The following is a 26,414-nucleotide window of genomic DNA, read 5'->3' as shown; positions in this document are numbered from 1 at the left end:
AAAGAAAAAGAAAGAAAAGAAAGAAAAGAAATGTTTCAAGTCAAATACTTCATTTAGTTTATTTTTTTCTTCTGGGCTTTTTAAAAAAGAACACAAGCAAGAGCAGTAACTAAGAGATGTAGAAAGGTGATCACAAAACCAGAACAGGGTGCTCATTTCTGCCTACAACTTCATCTCTTTCTCTCTCATAGTAGTCAGAGCACACAACTATGAAGTGGAAGAATGATATGAAACCTTTTCTCTGCTTCATTTGAAGCAGGGACTTGAGTGGGTCTTGTACCATTCAGACTTCCCTTATTTGTACATCCTTTCTTTTCCTTCTCTTACTAATATTTTTACAGCACACTATGACAGCAGTACTCCCGCAAAATTTTTCAGCTGGACAAGCCTGGCACTGCTAGCATTGAATATACGAATCTTACTGTGCAGAATGCCAGAGCCTAGAGTAGAAGTTTATTCATTTAAATGTTTTTGGCTAATGCACTTTCTGGGATATTACATGACCGCAAGAACTCTGAGGCTTTCTGTTTCTCGTGACTGTTATAATTATGATACTGTGATTTAAAGATATCCTAAATTCCTGGCATTCTGTTATGAATTTAGAGGGCTTCTACACTATTAGATTGTTCAACATATAGGGGTATCATAGGTTTTCATGTAACTTGAAATTCAATTATGTATGGCATTTTAGTGAACAATAAATGTCAAACTGAAGCTTCACTAAATACTGGTTGTAGCTCTTTTTCCCCTGAAAGAGAACACTGGCTACCAGGTAAATATTTAAATTACTGTAGAACTGCCCACATTAAATATTGCCATATATTAGTTACTACAGAGTTGCTAAAGACTAGTAAAAATACTAATTTTTGTTCCACAGTGTGTGCCCTAAGAGGTGTTTTCAGTCACGTTCAATTGACTCAGATGAACTATTCTAACAAAATAACATCCAGTTGATCCCCTAAGACACAACCTTAAGTTCTGATTCAGTAGATTACTGGAGACCAGCAAAGCAGGTATTTAATTATTTTGTAAAATTAGGGATTTGGCTATGACAGTTTGTATTAGCTAATGAAAAAAAACAGCCAAAATTAGGAAATATTTTGAGACTAACACAAACGTGAATATAAATACAAACAAAATTTACATTTCTTGGTTAAAAAGATTGCATTTTGTTTTCAGATTAGAACACCACTTTAAAGACTCATATTATACTTGAAATAGCTTCCTCCACTGCATCCAAGGAATGGACAGACAAAACAAAGCTTTGTTTTTTGTTGACACTGCCAAAGCCTTTGATTGGGGATTTCTGAAATGGCTAATGCCTCATGTTAAGAATGCTCAAGCTTCTGTTGAAGAAGCCTGATCTGCATTTCTTGCCCTCTGAAAATCAAGTATTTTTATGCTGTGGTCTGTCAGGCTAAGCCCATGTTCCAGTCCTTTAAGAACCTAGATCTCTGTGCACTCTTTGCACTAGCAATATTGGCTCATCTACATTTATCTAAGTTAAAATACTGGCTCTTTAGGGCAAGTACCAGCACTTTTATGTGTTTTGAAAGAGCTGTATATAATTAAAGCACTTTGTATGAAGAAATTACTTCAAAACAGTTTACATAGGGCAGGTATTTCAAGATCAAGCAAAAATTCTTAGCCTGGTTCCCTGAGGAAACAAGGCTTATGACTGGACTGGCTGGCTATCCCTCCTCTCTTCCATCTAACACCTTTTGAACTTGTTGAAAATTTTAAACAAACTTTAAAATGGGGAGACATCTCAAAGATAATTAAGTTCTCATTTTCACTTTATGAAAATTAGCAGCTGGGAAGAGAGAACTCCAGATCCACATATCAAATATTTTTTTGCAAGCATAACCTCACAGCTTGATTACAAGTATAGTAATGGCTATCAGGTTGATAATGTAATACCAACTAATTTAGAGGACTGACAGCTGTTATTCATCCAAGTATTAATATGCAGATCGACACCATAATTAAGTTAAATTTCTCCTATTTTGGCATTTTACCAATTTTTAGGGCGACAGATAGAAAACATCTTCATATATGCATTTATTGTGAATTCTCAGAGAAATTAGTTTTACTCATTTCTTATTGGCCTGCTTTAAATGTTTCTGAACATATTTTTTCTTTTTTCTAGCTAACGATGTTCATTACTATCTCCTTACGCTTTCACTATAATTAGTATGAACAATACATACATAGAATCTAGAAATTAGATAGTAATTGGGCCACATTACCCATGATTGTTGTACCTGATAGAGAAATTCATAATTGTTTTCGTAATCACAAAAGCTCTTTAACTGTCTGAGCTGTATGAACTCTACATAGACCTCACTGTTCCTTAATTGAATGTTTCGGTTCTCCTGATTGACAGAGGACAGTGAAGTGAGGAAAACCACAGTAAACATTCTCATTTACAGATTGTTTCACTATCTGTAAAAATAACAGTAACAAATCCTGAGACTCTGCCAGGATCATTGACTTAAGCCTTGAGAGCCGCAAGGGGAAGACCGCTGCGGCTGCAGAGACTGGATTTATTTAGTGCTGTATTTGTTTACTAGTTGTATAAATGGCACATTCAGTGAAGCTAGGCAAAAACTGAAGTACTAGTAGATTTCTGGTTGGTTGCAGTGCAATAACGCTAACTATGCGTATTGATTTCCTTATTTCCAGTTTACCACGTTTTTGTGCATTCAGGACAAGCCTCACCACTACACACCATTTCGCTAGTGGAAAATAGGCCCCGCAGTGCTCTGCTCGTACCAAGGCTACATTTCACAACTCATGTTTGAGGGGCTTCCAGTCAGAGACTGCGTGCTGGCCTGTCACTGAAGCAAAGTAACTCACTGCTTTTTCACCCAGATGTGGAGGCAATGGTATATATATAAAAAAAAGTCTCTATTCCCTACAATAGCTCACAGGTCAGGCAGGCGCTAGGCCACACTGCACTACCAGCCGCAGGGCACTCGACCTGGTATCTCTCCTACTTCCACACCAGGCCCTCAGAAGCACTGCAGCACAACTACCTCAGCCCTCCCTGCTGTAGCTGTAACACCCCTTATAAGTAATTAAGCATTAATTAGTAAGAGGACTAGTTTAGCACTAATTAAACATTAATTGAGCGCTGGTGGAGCGCACCAGCACCATTAGGTGGCAGAGCCGGTCTCGCACTGCCCAGGCCGCCGACCCCGACATGGCGGCCGGGGGGGCCCCGCGGGGCCGCCGACCCCGACATGGCGGCAGCGAAGCGCGCTCGGGCGGAGGCGAGGTGGAAGACGCCCGTTCGCCGCCCCGCAGGGCTCCGCGCCTGGCTCTCCCACGAGGGCTCCGGCACGCCTGCCCGGGCAGGTCCTGCGAGTGAACCGCGGAGAGCGACGCCTCCTGCCGCGCCTGGGGCCGCCGGCGACCTCGCCGTGCCCGTCGCCCCTCTGCCGCGGCAGGACGGAGCCCGCCGCAGTGCGGCGGTTACCGAGCGCGGCTGATCGCGCCCGGCCGTCCGGAGTAGTCGGGGAAACGCCGCGTCCCCGCGGTGTCGCGCACGGCAGGCGCTGGCCGAGCTCTGATCCCGGGCGCCTGGTTCACCCAGGCGGCCTGGGCAGCGCGGCGGCGCCGCAGCCGGCGCAGCTGCGCGCCTCTGCCGCGGCGGCGGAGCGGCGCGACTGCCTGCGCTACGCCTCGGCGTCCTTCCCTCGCCCTCAGAAGTTTTCGATTTTGCTCGGGGCGGCGTCTCGCCCTCGGTAACGAGCAAGCCGCGCGCCCAACGCGCAGCCTGCGCGGACACCTGCGGGCCGGCGCGCCCGCCCGCTCGCCCTCCGCGGCGGCCTGGCCGGGCCGCCGGCGCCTCGCCCGCCTCAGCGCCCTGCCCCGCGCCAGGTAGAGCCGCTGCCCGCGGCGGGGGCGCGGCGCGGGGCGGGCCGCGCGGACGGGCGGGGGCGGAGCGCCCAGGCAGCCGGCGCCGAGGGAGCCGCGCGGAGCGGTGCGCGGCGCGGGGGGCAGGTGCGCGCAGGGGGCCGCCGGGCGGTGAGTGTCGCGGTGCCCGCGTCGCGCCGCGGCGGGCGAGGGCGGCTGCCCGCGGGCTCCGCTCAGGGGGGTTGGGAGAGGGGGGACGCTGCGCCCGCACCTGCGGAGCCGCGCGAGGATGCGGCGCGGCCGGGGGAGAGCTGGGCGGCGGGGTGAAGTCCGCCGCGGCTCCCGCCCCGGGAAGGGCGGCAGCGGCCGCGCGGGGCATCGTCCTCCGCGGCCTGCAGCGCGCGAGGAGGCAGAGGCGGCGCGGGGGCGGCGAGCCGAGCCGAGCCGCGCCGCGGAGGGAGCCGCGGCGCGGGGCACCCGGCGCCTCGCAGCCCCCGCTCGGCGCCGCCGCGGCGCGACGGGCGCGCGGAGCCCCGCGGGCGCTCGGCGCCACCGCCCAGCGAGCCCGCGCGCGGCGGGGGAGCAAGTGCGTGGGCGCCGCGAGGAAATCGCGGAGGGGAAAGTTTGGAAAGCGCCCCGAAGTGGCCTGTTTTCGCACGAGTTTGGAGAATAACATCTGCTTCTGGAGAGCTCGTTTGCTGGAGCAGGGAATACTTGCAGGCGATGTTTTGCAATAGGCTTCTCCGAAGCATGTATTCATCATGCCGATGTTCAAAAAGCGCTAATACATTAAAGTGTAAATATGCATGCGTACCTGATGATGCTGTGGCATGTTTCCTGTTTACCGTGTTAATTAGAAGTTGTAGGGGAAAACTTCACAAAGTGTAATCCAGGGCAGTATTTGACCCAGTAATGCTTACTGAATGATGCAGTGGCTTCTATAGATTTAGGCTTTCCAGCACAAAAACAAACCAAATAGCTATTGGACTTCGTTAATCAAAAAACAAACAAACAAAGAAAAAATATAAATAGTAAAACAGCCAACAGTTGTGAAACTACTCTCTCAGCACAAGTATCAAACTAATCAAGCAGTTAGCCCCTTCCTACCCCCTTTCACTTTTGGCACGGAAGGTTTTGATCTGGCAGTATATGTCCCTAATCTGTGAGTTTGGGGATGCTTCCACCTACTATTTTGGCTGACATTAAATATTTGTGCAAAAGTCTGAGATCTGGGACATTTCATGCCAATATTGTAAGGCAAAATGAGCATATTTGTAAATAAATACGGGCAAACTCACACTGAAGAATCTTGGGGTTTTCATTGTTTTTCTTTTGTTTTGTTTTTCTTTTTTATAACTAATTTTGTTCAGTAAGCTGTCTTATTCCTCTTCACCATATCGTTTTAGTTTATAGGTAGTATTAATAAAAATATACCTATTGAAGAAACACTTTTGATACTAACCAACTCTTTGTTTGTTTTTATAGTCCACCTCACAATTTCCGGAGTCTTCCAGAGAAGAGAATAAAAAGAAGCCAGTTTTGGAAAGGCTTGGAAATTTGTTTAGTACAGGGAAGAGGAAACATGTCAAAAGCTCACTAGAGCACACCTCAAGTTGGAAAGGGGAGAGGTCAGTTTCTCCTCACAAACCACAGCAGATATACTGTAAATGTAAACACACAATAACGGAAGGACCCGAAGCTCCTCAAGTACAGCGAGTGGGAAACCTGAATGCTGCTTCCGAAGCGCAGGAATATGATTTCAGCGGGGAAGTAGCACCAGTGTATCACGACACTGTTTCAGAATGGAGTGGTAAGGGAGTCTCATCGGGCAGTGAATGGTCACCAGACTGGAGCAGTGGCAGTGAAACCATTAAAAACTCATTCTTTGAGAGTAGCCTGGATGTGGAGACAGTGGAACTGGAAGAAGAGCCAGTCACAGGTATAAATAATTCCACAACTCCAGACTTCATAAAGAGCTTGAGAAACTTTTCTGGTGAAGAGTTAGAAAAGAGTATCTTAAACCACAAGCAGCTGGTGAACACGTGGGTCTCTCAGGAGCCTGGGCATGTAAAGCCAAAGGATTTACCATACAGTCTGGAATCCACAACAAGTGAACACGTACCTTCTGCTAGAGTGTTAACAGTTGATATCTATCTTAGGAAAACAGACGAACTTCTAAATGAACCTGTGACTGTTATATCAGAAGAAAGTTGTGGTGACTCAGACACAATGGATAAAAAGTCTGCTAATAGAAGGTCTGGAAAAAGAAGAAAATCTCAGTCATCTAATGACATCCCAAATGGAGAGAGAAACCAGACTGAGAATACTGCAAAAGAAGATTCAGTTTTTGAGGATGATGTCCCTTCTGATGTGTTTTTGGACAAGATAATGAACTCAGAAAGAAAAGTGAAGTCTCCTCAGCAGACTCCTGAAAGGCATCCCTCTTCCCCAGGTAATAACCAGGACCTAAAAGCTGGATCTGCTCAAAAAGGGGCATCTAAAACTGAAGCTGACAAAAGCAAGCAGCAGACATCAAACATGACCCCAGCAAGGAGAAGATCATATAAAAAGAATCAGTTGGATGCTGTCCCTGTTTCACCTACGGGTTTGAAGAGTCAGATAAAAGATTACTCCTCAAAAAGGCAACCTTTAGCACCAACAGAGAGTAACCCAATGACAAAAAGAACTTCAGTGGAAAAGGCAACTATACCGGTGGCTTTTGGGGAAGATTCCCTGGCTGATAAGACAGAAGACACTGCCTTGGTGTTTGTTGAAGGCAGAAGTGAGTCCAAGACAATAAAACATAGCAATGGCTGTGATGGAAGAGCTTTCTTGCATGCTGATGGGATTAAAAATGGAGACATATCTCCATCACCTGAAAGACTGACAAATTCTGATTTAGACAGCTCAAAGCTGAAAAGTTGGGATGCTTCCAGAACAGTCACAACAAAGATTAGCCTGTAAGTAATGTAAACTACAATTTACCGTATCCCTATAGCTGTATTTTTGCCTGCGTGTATTTAGTGTTATATAGGAGCACTAGGTATATATCCACTATCTATATAGATTATTTTCAATTAAAAGCTGTGTTTTTTCTTTTGTTCAGATCACAGTAACAGTTATCACTTACAACACTTAATGGTTTTAACAACTGTTATAATATCTTTTTAACTATTTTTTAATGGATAGACAATTTCTTTATAGGTCAGTTCCATTATATGGAAAAATATATTGTGCATAAAATTTGATCTGTATTCATTGTTTCCAGCTACTGCTGTGATTAGCATGGCTTTCCTTGACCTTAATGTACTTTTGTTGGCTAGTGCCAACTGAGGATCTGGTTGAAGGTTCTGTAAGGAATGTGCTCAAGTTACTCTTTTAAGAAACAGGAGCTCTGCCCAGCTATTATTTTATTAAGACATATAGGATGCAATGTAGAATTTATTCAGTACTTCAAATGATATGGTAAATCTCACTTTAGAAATCTGAATACATATAGTTGTTTTCATAAGTACATGTAGGCTCCAGGAAGTAGATTCTTATGCATGTGAATAACTTCAGGTATTTGCAGAATTATATGCATATATTTGTTTGTAGGATTTGGTCTTATCTTCAAAAAAAGACTGTCACCTGCTAAAACAGAATTGATTTACGCTTTTGTTAAGGTTATAAAGAAGCGGATGTATTTGTATTCACTGTAATCAACAGCATGATTCTGTCTGTTCAGTGCCTGGCTTCTATTGAATTTTGTTCTCTAATGAGTCTGTATTGCAGTTATCATTTCTGTTATCTGATTTTCATAGGTATGTAATATGCACTATTGCTTTCCTAGTTTTGATGCATTCATTTATAGGAACTATCAGAGTACATTGAATCCTATAGGTCCTGGGAATATTGAATGTTCAGTATTGCTGTTACTGAGTTGTGCTCGAGGGACAGGGTGGTTCGATGTTACAGCTTAGGAAAAGCATGTTTCCAAATACACTTCTCACATCTCAGCTAGAAACACTTTCTTTGCAGTGTTAGTGATAAATTGCGTCTGTTTTGTTCCTTTTTTAATTGAAGTAAGAATGGCTACTTCTGAAAGTTAAATAGTGATTTTTTTTGTATGTGATGGTGTTCTGTTATCAAGCAGTATAGATCACAAATCTTAGACTCTGAAGTTTAGTGTCTTTACAAAAAGTAACCTTCACATTTTTCTTTTTGCTGCTATCACTGGTGATGATGAAGTTGTAAATGCTTATGAATCTGGGTTCAGTTTTTGTAGGCATCTACTTGGCTTGCTATAATATGAATTATCCTCTGATGTACTCTTAAAACAATAGACAAGTTCCCTTTCTAACAGATTCATTTTGGTGAATAAACAATCTGTGCATTTTCACCTGGTTTTGTGGGGTGTGTGACACTGTGTCTTGACTTTATCCATAAAATAGGAACTTTAGCCCTGGGTGGGGACTGCTGTGTTGCATATAAGATTACTCAGGCATCTATTAGATATCATTAGACAGTGGCACACAGTTTCTTTAGCCAGGCAAACTGATATTGTCAGACTACCAGGTGTAATTTGTGGTCACTGGTGAGAACATGTGGACTGTAAATCTGGATTTGCAAAAAATTAACAATGCCATTACTAGAAGAAGATGTGTTTTGGTTCTCTTCATTTTATTTTGAACTACAGATAGTGATGATGTTTTCATTTTTAAGGGTTAAAACTATTTTGATGCTTGAGGTTTATCCCTTTCAGTTTGAAAAATACTTATTTACTCACTGGATCCCCTACCCCCCCCTTTTGCCTACTAACAAATAGATTTGAAATAATCAAAGTAGTTTTTATTTTTTTAAAAAAAGTAATGTCTGTTACTAATGATGTTTTACCAATTCTGTGAATCAAGTTTCTTTAGAAACATTTTTTAAAAAGAAGTTAGTTTTGCCTGTTCTCTTCAAGTAATGAATAGCATTTGCTGTCTTTTCTCCCTTTTGAGTTGGTATACTGCAAAACTTGGGAGTCACAGCATACTTGTAACTTCTCAAAGAGGAATTTATCAGGCTTGGAACTCAACTTAGGTTGACAGTACATCTTAATCAGCACACAAAACCTCAGGCAGTAGTTGCTTTGATGTTCTTAGTGGAAATCTTGGCTTCAGTTGTCATATTTGATGTTCAGACATGGTTTTGCAGTTGCCTTTATGCCACTTGTTTAATTATCCTGCCCTGTTAACATGTCATTTTGCTTTGCTTACCTCAATCTGGTGCTTTGCCATCAATCTTGCATGCTTGACATGGCCATTTGGACAGTATACTTCAACTATGTGAGTCACCATCCATTTACAGCTGTATTGGGAGAGGTTTAACTGCTTCCTTCTGCCAATTAGTTGCTAGGTATAGTCTAGAGAGAAGGATATCAGTATTTCCCATGTGCCTGCTTGTTCCTGACTAGCAACTCGTTTGCAGGTCAGAAGTGAATGGTAGTGATCAGGCACACTGGACTGTGAGAAAGTGTCTATACTGTTAGGTGAATCCATCTTCCAGGGTTTTCTCCCATGCTGGGAGGTAGACTTAAAGGATCTTAAAACAGCATCTTTCCTCCCCCTCTTTCACCCTTAACAACTATAAAACCACAGTACTTCTAATAAGACATACCTTTTAGCTGCATTTAAAATGGATATTTCTCACTGTGGAAAAGAAAAATGTATTGAAAGGAGTAGTTATAGCAGGCCAACTGTAGTTCCAAGACAGATTTCTATTGCTGTTCAGTCTCAGCTGCTTGTCTTTGCTGCTGCATAGAAATACTACAGAATGTAAAATACAGGTAGAGGAAGGCTAAATTTCCAAAGCCTGAAACTATACCTTTCAGGTGTTAACTATTCACTTAAAGAGGTTTCAGGTGTGGCTGATAAGCATCAATGTTAACCATTACACCTGCTAGTGTCTCAAGGCTTACAGGAATAGCAGGATTTTATTAGAAGCATGCTATTATGTTGAAATGCACATAGTAGTGCAAGTTACAGATTGACCAAATGACAGTATAGAAATGAGTCAGCAGTGATGACTAGGCCTTTACTGATACCTCTTGAAAATACAGGTAGAAGGAAAGAAAGTGGGTTTTTTTGCTCTACGAGAAAGACATTGAAGAGTCCTGGTGGACAGCAAGTTGAACATACGTTAGTTGTGCATCTTTGCTGAAGTGAAGATTAATCCTGTACTGGGCTACATTAGCAGGAACACAGCCAGCAGGTCAAAGGAGGTGATTGTGCCTCAGTATTCTGTGCTGGTGAGACTGTATTTGGGTACTGTGTCCAGTTGTGTCCCCCTATCCCCTTCCAACTCTCCTCTCTTGGTACAAGAGAGATGTTCGCAATCTGGAATGAGTCCAGCAAAGGGCCATTAGGATGAGTAATGGAGCTGGAACATATGATGTATGAGATGCAGCTGAGGGAGCTGGTTTGTTCAGCCAGGAGAAGAGAAGGATATGGGTAGATCTAATAACCACCTACCTAAAGAGAAGTTTTATAAAAGGCAGGGCCAGATTGTTCTCCAAAGTGGCAGTGAAGGGACAAAAGCAGTGGTTGCAATCCTCAATAATGAAGTTTTAAGGAAAAAATAATTCACAACGAGTAGTTAACCTGTTCCAGTGCTTCCCCAGTAAGGCTGTGAAATCTCCATCTTCAGAGATATTCAGAGCTTGATTAAACAAGACCTTCAGCAACTTTACCTAACTTTGAATCTAGCCTGGCTTTGAGCACTGAGTTGGCTAGATGACCTTCAGAGGTTCCTTCTGACTTAAATTAATCTTTAGGAAAGACAAAATCATAGAATAATTTAACTTGGAAAAATTTAGGACAAACAGGCATACTGCAAATGAAAAGCAGAGTCTAAATGTGAATTTTCTGCTGTGTGATAATTCCCTCCTTATCTCCCCACTCTTGCACATACTAGCACTGTATTTTTAAGGAGACCTTTTTTATATTTTTAGACTTAAATTTTCCAAGTTTTCATTAGTCTGTATTTGAAGTACAGCCAGAATTGTTTGTATGTATTTGAGTAGGCAAGTAGTTACAGTGAGCACTGTTGGGTGGTGTTCTCCTAAGAGACACGATGGTTGCAGCACTATTATTTTCTGTACAGGTTCTTAGGTAACTGATTTGGAGTTCCTTCTACTGTTTCAATGGTTTGTTCTTCATGCTTTTCTCAAGAAAAGAAGCTTGTACAGTGGAAAGTCTTATCTTGTTAGGGTTTACTTTATTACTTGGGCTGGATATTGGCAGGAAGAGGGGAAAGGACTGGTCTCTGTTTTTAGGTTGTTCATCTTAACTCACTGGTACCTCACATGTCTTGGGCTAGAGAGCTGTGTGGCTGCTCAATAAATGCAGTATGTATAGGTTAAAAAAAAAAGAAAAAAGAAAAAAAAAAGAATAAAGAATAAAGCACTCGACTACCATTGATTGATAGAGCATGTGAGACTTTGGAGACTGCTGCTGCAAGTTGGTTTCTCTTTACCTTCCACCATCATAGTTTTTACGTGGTGGAGTTTCTCCCACTATGGGGTGCATCCAGATTCCTCTTTGGAGAACAAACCTGACTCAGTGCTAGCGGGCTGCTTAACGTTCCTTATAGCTGGCTGATAAATTCTGAAGACACTTGGCCAGCTGTTCATATTGTTCCTGCAGTAGCAGGTGACGTGGACAGATTTATTTATTTATTTTTGCTGGGACTAGCTATTCAGATGAAGGAGGCTTAAAACACAGCTACACAGCATCACCTTCTGCCTATAGTGCACAATTTATCCAATCTGATGGAGAAATTTCTGTCAGTATTCCCTAATTTAATTTTTGTAAAATCAGTCGGGTTAGTTTACACAATTTAAATTGCTAAGTGATTTTGCCTGAAGGAGATAAGAGTCTTCATATGCAGTGTTCTCTTAGCCAAATGGTGATCGAGTAGCTGCAGTGGACTAGGGGCAGTAACCTTCTCCACCAGCACTGGTGGATCTAGAGAGGTCTTTCACTTGATTTAAGGCTGCTTCTGCAGTATAACAACTGCAAAGAATTAGGGCAGATGTCTTCAAAACTTGTTGGAGAAGTATATTAAAGTGTTAACCAACTCATTATCACCTTAATGAATTAGGATTTGTTTCCTAAACTCTATAGGGAATTGCATACATATTAAAATTTAATAGTTAATGGACAGAATAAATTATATGTCAGTCATAAGTAGTTATCTACCTCATTTGTAGATGCTGTAGGCTGCTGTGTTTTTTGTTTTACTGAGCATTACGGAATTACATATGTGTTTGTGAAATGTATTCTCCCTATTTAGTGTCTATAATTTTTTTTCCTCAGTCATAGCTACTCCTTTTTTAATACTTGAAATACTGAAATTTAAATTGAATATTACTCTGGAAGTTTTTCATTATAATACTACATTTTATTATTTAAGAAAATGTTGCAAGTATTTCTAAGACTAATGAAAACTGTAACTCTTTATCACTTTGCCTCCTGTAGTCCAGCCAAACCGAAGAATGTAGAGCTGAATTTTAAAGCATCTACAAATCAAAACAGTTTAGAAAGTGAGCAGGATTCTCTTGAAAAACCAGTTAATAGAACTAACAGCAGCATTGCCAACAAAATTTCTTTGTTTGAAAATAAATGTACTAACCAGAGCCAGAGGCCTGCTGACATCCCTGCTTCAAAAAATAGTACTGTACCAGGCACATTTGTTGGCAGAGCAAAGTTGAAATTTGGAAAACAACCGAAGGAAACTGAACAGCCTGATAAAATGTTAAATAAGCAAAGCAGTCGCCAGAAGTTATTTGAAAATGGCACAACAGAGAAAGATATCACTGCAGAATTAAAAGGCAAAAGTGAAGGAGATTCCACATCTTATGAGGATATTGGGAAAGCAACAGAACTTAAAGTAAAAGCTGCAATATCTCTTTTTAATCAAAATAGCAAAACTGATGGTAGTGGTAATTCTCTGAAACAACTCGATTCAGAATTAGCCATGGCTAAAAAAGAAAGCTTACCCCTTGAACTGTCTTTGCACTCACCCAATAAGAGTGAAAATACTCAAGATACTTGCCACCAAAGAAACAACACAAGCTCAGAATTCTCCGGAAATGAAGAAAAGGTGCTCTCAAACACAGAGGTTTTATCACCTTGCAATGATGACAAGTATCCTGTACAACCTGATCAGTTTTCTGGAGAGTCAGAATTTCAGAAGATGGAAAATAGAGATAATAAGGCAAAGCCAGGAGATTCAAGCTTTCCAGTCCTGCAGTATAATGAAAGTAGTTCAGATAATGTATTGATGCTAGAGGACGATATCAATGCACAAAAGAGTCCAAGCAAAACTTGTAATGGTTCTGCTGAAGATGATAGCATTTTTGATTCCCCATCTGATATGAAGAAGTTTGCTGAAACAATAAAAAACTTGGACAGCTCAGTGTGTTTACCACAGAAGAAGAAAAGGTCAAAGCTTCCCAAATCACCAGCACCCCACTTTGCAATGCCTCCAATTCATGAAGACAATTTAGAGAAAGTATTTGATCCTAGTGTATTCACTTTTGGGTTGGGACTGAAGAGGGAGAAAGCACAGGATTTGTTACCAGCCCAGCAATTTAAAATGCAAAGCTTGGAAACCATAGCCAGAGTCAGGCCCAAGCGTGCATCAACAGAGCAAAGCATAATATTCAAGTCCCTGCAATCAGGTAGTAGAGAGGAACCTGCCTTTACTCAGGAACTAAATGGAAAAGAGAGTAATGATAGTACAGATGCTGAAGTTAAGAGATCCCGGCTTGAAAAAAGCTCACTTTTCTCAAGCTTGTTGTCATCTACATCTAAAGAAAAGTGTTTTATTCCTTCTGTGACATCAGTGAATAACACAACAACTGATTCCACAGAGATGCCTCTACAACAGGATGCTTCTGGACCATTCAATATGCCTCAAAAATCTGAGGTAATAAAGACCATTCAAGAAACACAATGATGTAAAAATTTGTCTACTTGCTGAATGACTGTTAATTGTGATTTTGCAATTCAGTCTCTTTCAGATACGAAGTTTCCAAGTTACATGGAGAAGTACATGCAAGCAGATAGTGCAAAAAAAGATCTAAGTTTACAAATGTCGAACTACGGAAACCCTGAGAAAAGTTTCTCCAGCTGGTTAGGGACAGGCAGATATGAATCAAATGTCCCTGTTGGCTTATTAGATGTGGATGTAAGTATTCTGTTGTTTGAAGTCTTTGGAAATGTATTCAGCTTTTAAATTCACTATAGACTATGTATATACTATTTTGCTTTGTTTCCCCTCATAGTAGGACACACACACAGATTGCAAATAGCGAGTACAAGTTTTGTCCAGTGTTGGCTACACGTGGGAATGAGATCCATGTATGGTGTCTATTAACATGATTATGTTTCTATATGGAGCTCTTATTCTGAGACTTCATAAATATGAATTGACAGACTGTATTTTTGAATGTCTTCGGGCTTGAATTTTTCTGTTTTGAAACAAAACTCATACTAATGCTATATATACTGTAAATTAGTAAAATGCTTTCTGTGAACTTCAGAAAACTTGCACATGCTTCTTTTCTTGACACTAATGCCTCTGCTCTCCAGTAAGATGCTGACACATTGTGCCGTTAAACGGGTAAGGAGGCAAACTTGTTTAGCCTTGCATTTCTGCTCCCAGTACTTCCATGTAATTGATAGAAAATACATATAATCTTTAAGAATGCTTTAAAAACTGGATAATAGTAGTGTTTGAAAGTGCCGCCACTCTGGCGGGATATCCCTTTGTCTGTTTTTGAGCATCTGTTCATCATGACTGAAAGCAGACTTAGTTGTTCCTTAAGAGGCAACTGTACATTAATATAGGAGAACTTCATATATTCTATTTTCAGAATCAAGAACACATACTGTGCAGTATCAGTTATTTCTGTGGATGAGGGTCTGTATTGTTACCCAAGAGGCAAAGTGTCATCAGAAGATCTTTGAACTGTAGGAAGAACTATAGTCTCAAAAGTTAATAGCCATTAATATGATCTGTGGAATTGAAGGAGAATATGAGAAGCTTGAAGTACTTTTGAAAAGTAAATGATTATCTGCTGTTGCTGTCCTACTAAAAGGCAGGGAGGAGGAAGTAGTAGAAGTAACTCTTTTCTCCTTCACCTTACAGGAAGGAAACTTCTGTGCTACCTTGCAGTTTTGAGGATGGATATTTTCTCTCATGAGAAGTTTTTTAATTAATGTGGGGATGAAAATTAGTTGTTATTTTGTAGCGGTGCAGACTTATGCTGCAGATTAAAAATGAGTTCTTACTCTGGAAGGTTCAGCTTGAATTTCAAAACTTGAGTTTGAAACTAAATGACTAATACAAATACAGATTTTTTTTTTTGTCGGTTGTGTTGTTGAGTGGATTTCCATATTTCAGTAGATTATAGGAGGCCTAAGGTGGTAGGGGATATTCAGACACATAGGAGTTTGTTCTTATGGAAAGCCCAGTTAGGTTCCATAGAGTCCAGGACTTTTGCAGCACTGTTGCTGACTCTGAAGTGTCTTGCTCAAGTTAGAGTGGAGCCGAAAATGCTTGTGTGATGTGTACCTACCATGCCTCTTCCGCTGACTAAGATGGTGATGATGAAAAACTTAATAGGCCATGCAAAGGAAAAGAATAAGGGCAGCATAAAACAATGACTCTGACAGCTCTTCAAACACAGAGCAAGTTCGGACGGGAATTGAGGCAGAGGCCAAAAAACCAGTCATGCCTCAACTCGTTTTGATGATGTCTACAAAAACCTGATGGTGGTTAAGAACTCTGTCCTGAGACCACTGCCTGCTCTAGCTGCTGAGTAATATGTTCTCATCAGTTCTTTGCACATGTTGCTGGATATCTTAGACTGTGATCTGTTTGGAGCAGGATCTGTTTTGTATTTTGCACTTGCATAGCACTTAGTGCAATAGGACCCTGTTCCAGAATGAGGGCTCAGAAACCAAACACACAATTGCAACTCTTTTAAAATCTGTTTTAAGATCACAGGATACAACCATAACTTTTTCTGTGTATTCTGTGTTATAAAATTCACCACTGACTTAAAACTATTCCTTTTGACTTTGTATACCTGAATAAGTTTTTTTGTTGTTGTTCTTGTCATATTCTTGTCATATTCAGTCTTTCAGTTGTTGCAAAGAGTTTCGTAGTATCTTGTTATAAGGTATTCAAAAGAGAATTGATTATGCTAGGTAGTTCGCGTATTAGTTTGTAAAGCCATCATACCTCTTCCAGTCTCTTCATGTATTTCTGGAAAAATAATTTTATGCTTTATGAATACCAGACACTTAAGCTTTCTTTAATAGCTTTAAGTTTGTAGAACATGTGCTTTCGTAGTAGCAATTTCTAAGTATTCTCCAAGGATGTCAGAAATTCCTGGAATATCTGGGAAGCTGATCAAAAGGATTCTAAAGCATTCCAAGTCTGAGAGCACTTGGCTTTAGTGAGACAATAATCCAATGTTATTTTAAAAAGTGCAAATTTGCATATTTGTGGCAAAATACTGCTCTTCAGAAAGAAAACAAAACAGAAGTGGGACTTAGATATAGATGAAGTGTTCTCAGGATTTTACTATTCAGACCAATTTTAATTTTCTTTCATTAACTTCTTTTTTAACTGAGCATCTTAATTGAGTAGATCTTGGTTTGTTTTGTCTTTGTGACCTTTTTCTCTCCCTACTGTCCATTAGGCATTTTCAAGAAATGGACAAAGTAAAATCAATCCCAGACCTGGCAAGGTAAGATGTGTTTTCTGATTTTCACTGTTTCTCATTATATTGAAAAGCATAGCAAGGTAAATTTATACACCTATATATATACACACACTTATATATATACCCATATATACATATATAAAATCTACATATATGTGTGTGTGTGTAATTTATATATATAAAACACATGCATGCATACACACTTTTGTTTATCTATAATACAGCTGGTGATATACAGTGAATCGGATGATCAAGAGAATGGTATTGAAGTTTTCCATGATGTACTGGATTGCAGTTCTTGGGTTCTGTCACCAACAATTCTAGTTAGAGTCATCAGAGGATGGTAAGAGATTAATTTTTACTCTATATTGTTAGGCGTGTTCTAGCAAGACTAAAAATCCCTTGGAACAGAATCAACATATAAGTCTGCTTTGCAAATAGCAGTGTAACGTAGATACCTTTGAGCTAGAAATGTGGCATTTTACCTTCTGTAGTAGGAAGTCCTGTACTAGCTAACCTATTTTGCTGCAAAATTGGAATGAATGTGGCAAACTGGTATCCAGTGGTGCAACACTTCAGGAGGCACAGGGGAGAGTTGACAGATTCTTTCCAGGTGTGCTGCTGTTTGACTCCTCTCTGTGTGGGTTTTGGGGTAGTGTTTTAATTGGATTAAGAGGAGGCTAGCAAGGATTTTAAAGCCAGGAGTGGCAGGAGTTTAGCTCTTTTAATCTGGATGTAGAAGGTGAATTCCATGTATTCTATGACCAAAGGTATGATATGGTGCTGTAAGGATAACTTCCCTCTGGTGAATCCAGAAGGAATTTTGAATTTTTCCCCAAAAGCTGGATTGTCTTAACAAGTTTCTCGTGTACTTTCTTTGTAGCATTAACAGAACAGCCGTTATTGCTGTGGTTAGCATGGCAAGTTAAGCTGTGGCCAAGTATCAGGCTCTAATACAGTCAAATAACAGGTTCTCAAAAGTAATGATTTGATAGCAAGCTGGAGACACAAAGACTAGCTATAGTAGGGCATTCTGGGAAGCACATTGATAGCTGTTCAGCTTCAGAAAACTGGAATGAAGATCATCTGATCTCTGTGAGCCAGGTCTTCTTTCTTTTCCAGTGAGGTTTTCAATTGCCCTGGGGACTGTTTCCCTTCAACTGAGAGCTCAGGGGAGGGTTTTGCATTTGCAGATGGATATTGTTTTCATCTAGTTACGCTTTCACACCTGCAGCTAGCAGTAAAGTCCCGCTTGTCTTTTGAGCAGCCCTACCACCCTTCAGCACATCCATACCAGCCAATGTGGGACTCTCTGCTGCTCTTCCCAGGACCCAGGTAGCTTGTGTTAATACACGATGCAGCAATCTGCAGTGCCAGCTTATTCTGACCAATTAATTGGTTCTGATTGCTATCTCATGCAAAAGTGTAGTATTTATAAATAGTATTCCTGTTGCTACAAGCCATCAGTTTAAACATGTGGAGGACTTTCGGATGAAATTAGAAAGTCAGCAGTAGGCATCTCTGCTTTTATCACTCTTTTAAAAATATTGCACGCACCAGAAATGATTTGCATTAGTAGTGTTGGTTGAATAAGCTGTTTTGGGGGGAGGGAAGTTTGAAATAAAACTTCTTGTGAAAAGATCTGTTAAATGGGAGCATGGTTTTTACAAATCATACCTTAGAAAGTGCCGTTAAAAACAAGACTCTTTTATTTTAAGCTGGATACTTTACGAGAAACCAAATTTTGAAGGTCCCTCTATTCCTCTGGAAGAAGGAGAACTGAGACTCACTGATATTTGGGGTACAGGTACTTCTGAAGAACAACATGAATGCAAATCTCTAAAGCCTGCAGTGATTGGTTCAATAAGACATGTTGTTAAGGCAAGTAAAATAAAGAAAGTCTGGTGTAGGTCTTAGTGTTTGGTGATGTTTTATATTGATATACTTTGTTGGTGTACTTTAGTGTTATCCATTAGAATAATCTTAAAATGCTATTGAAATTCAATATACAATGGATGTTTTCTAATTTGGTAAATCTCTCAAAATCCTGGAAAACTATCAGTAAGTCCACAATGCCGTATTTTCGAAAAACACATGTGCTTTTTTTATATACACAATTTATACCCATGCAAACTTCGGTGTAATCAATAAACCTTGTCTGATACTTAGAAAATACCCCTGTATGTGCAAAATGGTGATTTAGCACTCTGTGGAACAATGAATATATGTACTTTAACCTACTATTAAGTAGTTAGCTTTGCATGCTGTCAAAATAAGCGTGAGCTGTAAGGATACTGGACTGGGAAAGGAAAAGGAGGAATATATTGCTTGTGACTACAATTGTTTAAATTACAGTTCTTTTCAAGAATGGTCTGCTTTTGTTAAGTTAGGATTTAATTTGCTGGAGGAGATGTTAAGTGATGAAAGAAGATGCATTCCTGCTACATGGAAGAAATTAAACAATATAAATGTTGATTAGAGATTGACTGACCTTTTTCTCTGTCCGGACAGATACAGGCAAACAACTGGCCTAGTTATGTTTTCATTAAAGATATCTAATACAGCAGTAACTGACAACAGGGGAGATGGTTTCAAATAAACGGGAGTTTCAAAACTGATTTAGTTAACCACAGTAATTACAGAATTCACAGTGCAGATGAAGTGATTATGGCCATCTTCATTTTTTCAGGATTACAGAGTTTGCCGAATTGATTTGTATACAGAACCTGAAGGGCTGGGAATTGTGACTTCCTTTTTTGACGACACTGAAGAAACAGGCGTATTTGGCAGCACTCAGAAGACCTGTTCTATCAAAGTACACTGGGGCATGTAAGTGCATAGTTCTGTGTGAACGTGTGCTGCTATGAAAGGAATCTGCTTTAAACCATTGGTTACACCTATCAAATGTGCAAGCTGGCAGAGTATGTTTATTCTAGTCATGTTTTCGTAGCGTTTGACAGTAGCATTAGGACATCATTGCAATGCTTCATCCTTGGAGAGGCTGATTCCTTAAAATGTTTTGTGTCAGAGGCAGTTTTTCTTCTACTTGTGGGGGTAAAGCCAGAGTAATCCTGGTGCATTTGTGGTAAAGGAGTGAATTTTTCTCTGCTGCTCTTTCTCATTCAGGCACTTACCAGAAGTGAGAGTGAGGGGATGAAATGTAATAAGACCACATTTTCTGCTTGCTTTCCTCTGTAAATTTGAAATCACCATAGTTAAAGAGGAAAATTTTAAAGGTTTTGTATTATCATATACAACTTTCTGTCATGTGTGGACTCTGGAAATTACCGTTACATTTCACAATGCATTTTAATTGGTGTTTTTTCATAGTGATGTTTAGGACATACATGTTACGTAACCTGAAAATATCAAGCCCTTATAAATCAGAGACTTACGTATGTCATGAATTAAGCAAGCTGTAGTGGAAAATGAGACCTCTAAGGAACAACACAGATATTATACAAATGGTAATTTCAGTGACTTAATAAGCCAAACTGTAGATCAGTACTGAAAGTACACCTCAAAGTAGCACTGGGAAAAGTGTGCAGAAGAGGGCAATTGCTTCTAGAAAAAGCATGAAAGTGAAGCCACCTGCAATGACACAGCCAGCAGGTAACAACGAACATCTGTAAGCCTTGAAAACGTTCTGCAGAGTCTGTTACCTGCTGGCTGTGTCATGTTGGACAGTAGTACCATTTGCTTGTCTACCATTTGGTTCTGATTAATGTGTGCTATTGCTCAAGGATTATATACCACTGCAAAGATATATTCAGATAAATTGATGAGTGGGGCATTTTAGTTCCTAGATAAAGGATGTTTTATCTGATTAAACCTTTATGCCTTGATTTGAAGAGAGAAAAAGAAGCACTCTAGGAACATTTTAAGATGTTGCCCAAGTAGTTGTTTCTCTGACATGAGCTTTTTTCTATGGGACCACGTGTTCAATCCAATTTAGGTATTTGCTAACAGTAATGAAATCAGAGATGTCATTTGGATGCTGATTAAATCTGGATGAAGTTTGTTACTAAACTTTATTTCTGTTCCTCACTTAGAAGCATTCTTGTAAACAGTGGAATAACAGGTATTTGGGAAAGGAGTCAGGGCCTTTGCACATCGATGAGCCTTCAGACAGGTCCTTATTTTGCATAAATGTGAGAGTATTTTTTTGCACTAAATCTGAGAAGATTCTTGCAGTCCAAATTTATTTGACATTGCATGTGGATCTGTTAATGGAAAGCAGACTGTGATATTTGTATCAGGAAGCAAAATAGATGGCTAGAAAATAATCTTTTTCAGGTATCGGTTTATGACTCCTATGTAGAAAGAAGTAGTTCCTGCCAACTGCATACTTGAGAAGTTCAGTAAGAGTTGCTGCTGTGTTTTTACCGTGTTGCAGGGTTTTTTTTTTTCTTTCCTTCTTTAATTTACAAGTACAGGGTAGTTCATTTTAATAGCATTTAAGGGTAGGCTTTGATTCTGAGCCACTCTGCTGTGTGGGTGTGGCAGTATCTTCTAAAGGTTTCCTAGTATGTGCACTTAATTGTTGTTTATTAAAAGCCACCAACAAAAATGAAGCAGTGCACCATTATCTTCTGATGGTGCTCTCTCCTGGGTCTCCCATAGGTTTAAATTCTTGCAGAGAAGTTGAGGGCTTACTATGTGGTGTCACTGCTTTAATCTCACCAAATGTGGAGTTCTTTATATAGTGTTTAGCAGTGTAACTGCATGGAATCAGCAGTGTAGCAATATATGGAATGTTTGGCTTTAGATAGCAATGAAAGAAGAGCTCTTTGTTTCCTGAAGTTGTGTGCTGTCAACAAAACTATGTCAGCTTGTACCAGTTTCCATCAGCTAAGAATCTGCCTTTTAAGCATGTTAAAGTAATGGATTTTTTTTAACATCTTTTTAATATCATCAGATTTGTACATTGTGATCTTTACATGATCAAAGGGTTGGCTGCACAAAGTGTGCCTGTTTAGTCTGAATTTTAAATTTAACTGGAAGAGATCAGTTGCCACCTTCTATGCAGAGATCAGCAGTATGTTTCTTTGTTTCTAATAAGTGACTACTGCTTATTAATTTCTTGAAAAAGCTTTGAAAATCTACTGTTGCTGTCCTAATCAGGAATTTTGAAAATGATGGCTTTCAAAGCAGATTGTTAGCAGGTACAAGCCAAAAGAAAGCAGATTTCCAAGGAGCTGGTGGGTTTTTTACATGTTACTTAGTAATACAAGCTTAAAATTCTCTAGTGAGCACAATTTGGAACAAATTCAAGTCTAGATTAGAAGAGATCTTTCAATTTCTAGAAAATTGGTTCTGTGCATTTTAAAGCTACTTTAAAAACATGTAAAATAATTTTAAATCTTGAAACATAATCTAAAATGTCTGTTGCCCCACATAGGACATGGTCAAATCCTAACTGCCTGATTAACAGCAGTGAAATTTTTTTAGACCCATTCAAGCAAAATGTGTGTATTGCTGGTGCTTCATGCACAGGCACGAATCAGAATACCAGCTTATAGCTGGGAATTTTGAAAAGGACAAGCAAAATTTTCTTAAGGTGCAGTGATGTCTTTCCTAAAGTAAGTATATTATCCTGGTTTTTATTGTTTTTTTTTAACTGTTTATTTTCTACTTCTCTCTGCTTTAGATGGCTAATTTATGAAGAACCTGGTTTCCAGGGAATCCCTTTAATGCTGGAGCCTGGTGAATATCCTAATTTAGCCTTCTGGGAGAAGAAAGAAGCCTACATTAGGTCTATGAGACCCTTGAAGATGGTAAAATATTGTTATTACTTACCAGTTACATGACTTACCTTTATCTGTTAAAAATAAGTGTGCTAGATTTTTCCAGACTGACGGAAGTGTAAGTCTTTATTTTTGGAGTCTTTAACTCCAGAATTTTGTATTTTTTTTAAACTCTTTAACTTCCTGAACTTGATTGTATATATATTTCTGTCTTTAATCTTGTTTTTCACTTGTGTTCTTTGGAAGAATGCGTCATCTTTAAGAATTCTGGCTGTTGTAAAGAGTTTATAACTACCTGCAGTTAGTACACACAACTTATTTTTATTTTTCTTCTCTTTTTTTTTCCTTTTGTTTTAATAGGGTGGTCGCAAAGTAGAGTTCACTAGAGAGCCAAAGGTAAAAATTTATTTATTTGATTGTCTGCTTTATGACACATGAACTACACACATGGGTAGACATACTTATTGTGATGATATCCTGCCTACTGATAGTTTAGAGGCAGGTCCTCATGTATTTGAATGCACCATGTGGCCGCAATTTCTAGTATACTTGTGCAACCATCACCTGTGTATATGACAGTATTAACAACTATCTGGATAATGCCGATGGGTAATGATATTCAAGTCCTCATGTTGCACCTCTAACATCTTGAAGAAAATAGGGAGATCCTTCTAGTTAGTTTCATAATCTTGGCTTCTGTCTTTATGTGCCCATGCGAAAGAAACTGTCTCCTGTCAGGATGTGTTTATCATACTGTCTACAACTTCTTATTTTACTTCATTTCTGCCACAAGGTAATCATTTATGAGAAGCCCTTCTTTGAAGGGAGGCATGTGGAGATAGAATCAGAAATATTTATGCTCAATGACAAAGAATTGGAAGAAAAGACAGTGCTTCCGCTTGCATCAGTGGGATCCATGAAAGTACTGGGAGGAGTGTAAGTATGGAAAAACGTCAGCAATATTTGTCCTTCGGTAGATGTAACAACTCTAGGTTCAAAACTGTAGTGAATAAAATTCAATGCCCAGTTATTAGCCCGGTTATCTTCCTATGTTTTAATTTTAGATACATGTCTGGGTTAAATTAGCACATATTCACAGCAAAGACTGCGTTCTGGGCAATACTCAGTGTCATCCTGATTTCACCGCAGTGGATGAAGGCTGCTAAGCAGCTATAGCTACCTAACTTGACTAACTCTCCTCTCACTTGGCTTAGCGCTGGTTCCCTAGTTAACATAGTTGTTTTAAACCCAAGGCATGGAATAGTCACAGAATTTCCTCTGGCTTTGGTTAAAGAAGTACAGAAGGCTTCTCAAATTCACTTGAAGTCCTACATCCGTACATAACAAACTAGGAAAGGTTTTTGTTTTTCATGCCCTCTCTCCACCTCACCGCACTATGTCAAACCAGAGCAGTCATCATAGTGTAACTCTCTTTGCTTGCTTATAGCAAAATTGGCAAAGATTTTATTAGACTTGAAAAGATATGTAGTTGGATTAACTTCAGTGGGAGTGTATTTAGGAGACTGCTATATTTAGAAAAAAAAAAAAAAGAGGGGGGAGTGAAGAAAGAGCAAATCTCACCCATCTGTGTGTGCTCTGTAATAGCACAGAGCAGCAGGTGTCCATTTTCACCCAGAGGCTCTATTGTTGTTTAGGTGGGTTGCTTATGAGAAGCCCAGGTTTGAAGGCCATCAGTACTTGCTGGAAGAAGGAGCTTATCGGGATTGGACAGACTGGGGTGGTTACAGTGAAGAACTGCAATCACTGCGACCTGTTGTTGGTGTAAGTTCCAAGAACACGTAGTAGGTATCTTCTGAGTGCACTGAGACACTATGTAGCATTTTCCTTATGTTACTTCTCTTTGTTTTAACAGGACTTCACAAATTCCCATATGATAATGTATAGTGAAAAAGACTTTGGATCAAAGGGTTCCAATATTAATGTGTTAGGAATTATTTCCAATTTGAAGGACACTGGATACGGGCTGAGGACACAGTCTATAAATGTGCTAAGTGGAGTGTAAGTGATATTTTTAACTCCTATTTAATTTTGAACTTGCTGTTATGATTTTTAGAATATAGTAGTTTTTACAAATGTTTTCCTACCCTCTGACTTTTAATTTTTATGTGGAAAGTCTGTCCTTGACTGCACAGTATGGAAAGTACAGCTCATTGTTTTTGTGAATATGTGCAGTAAATCAGTTTTCTTCTCACAATGAGATCAGATGTTCTCAGGAAGTGCTGGCTAATTGATTTGCAAAGTATGAAAGTATATGAGTTGATATGTCATCAGAGAGGTAAAAATGACATGCTCTTATCGCTCAATTTTCTTTTCTCTCTCTTTTTTTTAAAGCATCTTAACAGCAAAGTTGCTGTGGAACTAGTTTCCTATTTTGACTGAGGCTTCTTGTGTTTGACCAGAGACAAATCCCTAGCCCTTTTGCTCAGTTGTGTGCCTGTAAAATGGCAATGACTCTTCTCATGCTTACTAGTAAATGCTGATACTAGGTAGACTTTAAAGCAGTAAATTGGCATGTTCTCAACTCGCCTTTTGGACAGTGTTTTCTCACTATTCATGTCCTTAACTGAATTGTTCCAAAAAATAACATGACTTTTACAGTGAATTCTATAGGTTAATAATTTAACAGTAAATTATTTATTTATTTATTTATTTATAAGCAGTGGGGTTCCTAAGAACGAGAGTGGTCAGTCAAAGTTTTGTCATGTGTTGTGGCATGTAGTCGGTAAGTTGGTAGCTTTAGCTGTTTGATTTGTTCTGCATATTGGTTGCAGATCAAATTTCACAGCCTTGTGGACTGCATCAAAATATTTTGGAAATGTTAGCAATCGTGACCCCAGATACACAAAATAACTTGAAGTAGTAGCACTGAAAGCGCAAGACTTACAGTTTCTCTCCCTAGCTGGTAGGCAGATAACTCAATGAAAGTGCTGCCTTACCCAACCACACCCAGGATCTTTCCTGTGTGTTATCTGTGTAGTATCTGTGCAAGTTTTGTCTGGATAAAGACTGAAGAACCAAGCTCACAGTGCATTCCTAAGGAATACTTTTAATTGTGTTTGAATGTGCCTGAGAGCTGTTTCTCTCCCCTCACCCCCTGCCTCCTCCTAGCACCCTTTGTAGCCACTGTGCCCTCTCTCTTCTCTAATATGCAAGGAAGATGCATGGAAAGCAGTCACATCCTAAGGTTGAGAAACAGATTGTGGGTTACCTATCATGCCCTCTGTGTAGCTGTTCTAGTAAATGTGTCTGTTGCAGCTGAGATAGGAATCCTGCTTGAGTTTCTGAGTGTTTCAAGTGACTCTTCCCTAACGCTCTTATGGTAAAAGTGGGTAGAAATTATTTAAAACAAAGCCCTTGTCTCACTAGCTCTGCTACTGCCCTTGTATCTTTATCTTCTAGATTTTTAAAGGTATAATTCCTCATATCATACTGAAAATACTTAATCTAAAAAAACAAAAAAAGTGAAGTTCAATCCTTGAACCTTTCATAATATTTCTTTAAATATTGGAATCTGGCATAAGCAGTTGTAGCAATAACAGGTAACATCTGAGCTATGTTTCTCCTGTAATTAATTTGCTATGGTGCAATATAAAGGATGTATGAAAGAAAAGAAGGGCTGCCATTCTAGAGCACAGATAGCCCTGAACAAGTTCTGAGCTAAGCTATATCTCTAAACTGTATCCTGAAGACAACCCAGCTCTGCATTTGGGGAATGAGTAGTCCATTTGTGGGTAATTGAGAGCTAGTTGCACAGAATTTTCAACTATTATTCTATGAAGGAATGTTTCCAAGCAGTACTTCAATGTCTTTGCTAAATCCAGAGTAAACAGATCTTGAAAAATATAGCTAAAGGTGGCAAGGGCTGCCTTCTTTTAAAACAAATGGGTAAATGCTTTGCTCTTAGTATTCTTTAGAAATAGCCTGGATTTTGGGCTTGGCTATAATTATTTTTCTACCATATTGCGGGGGGAGTAGAGGGAGGAAGGTAATGCAGACTCTTTGAAAATGAGAGGCCTGCCTTA

General features: G+C 39.8%; 1 protein-coding gene across 1 annotated transcript in view; it reads left to right on the top strand.

Moving 5' to 3' along the window:
* The first annotated feature begins 6,075 nt into the window (after nt 1-6,075).
* The window catches only part of CRYBG1 (crystallin beta-gamma domain containing 1), a 40,509-nt gene continuing 20,170 nt past the window's right edge, over nt 6,076-26,414 (top strand). Inside the window, exons 1-12 of the mRNA XM_062570994.1 lie at nt 6,076-6,821; nt 12,363-13,815; nt 13,900-14,076; nt 16,601-16,648; nt 16,849-16,967; nt 18,343-18,505; nt 19,314-19,453; nt 22,275-22,401; nt 22,732-22,767; nt 23,165-23,307; nt 24,027-24,153; nt 24,245-24,390. Coding sequence (XP_062426978.1) covers nt 6,091-6,821; nt 12,363-13,815; nt 13,900-14,076; nt 16,601-16,648; nt 16,849-16,967; nt 18,343-18,505; nt 19,314-19,453; nt 22,275-22,401; nt 22,732-22,767; nt 23,165-23,307; nt 24,027-24,153; nt 24,245-24,390 — 3,410 coding nt within the window. The 5' untranslated portion in view covers nt 6,076-6,090. The remainder of the gene's footprint in view (nt 6,822-12,362; nt 13,816-13,899; nt 14,077-16,600; nt 16,649-16,848; nt 16,968-18,342; nt 18,506-19,313; nt 19,454-22,274; nt 22,402-22,731; nt 22,768-23,164; nt 23,308-24,026; nt 24,154-24,244; nt 24,391-26,414) is intronic.

Source organism: Rhea pennata, chromosome 3 (assembly GCF_028389875.1).
Source record: "Rhea pennata isolate bPtePen1 chromosome 3, bPtePen1.pri, whole genome shotgun sequence".
NCBI classification, from domain to species: domain Eukaryota; kingdom Metazoa; phylum Chordata; class Aves; order Rheiformes; family Rheidae; genus Rhea; species Rhea pennata.
This window is presented reverse-complemented; position numbering and strand designations above follow the sequence as displayed.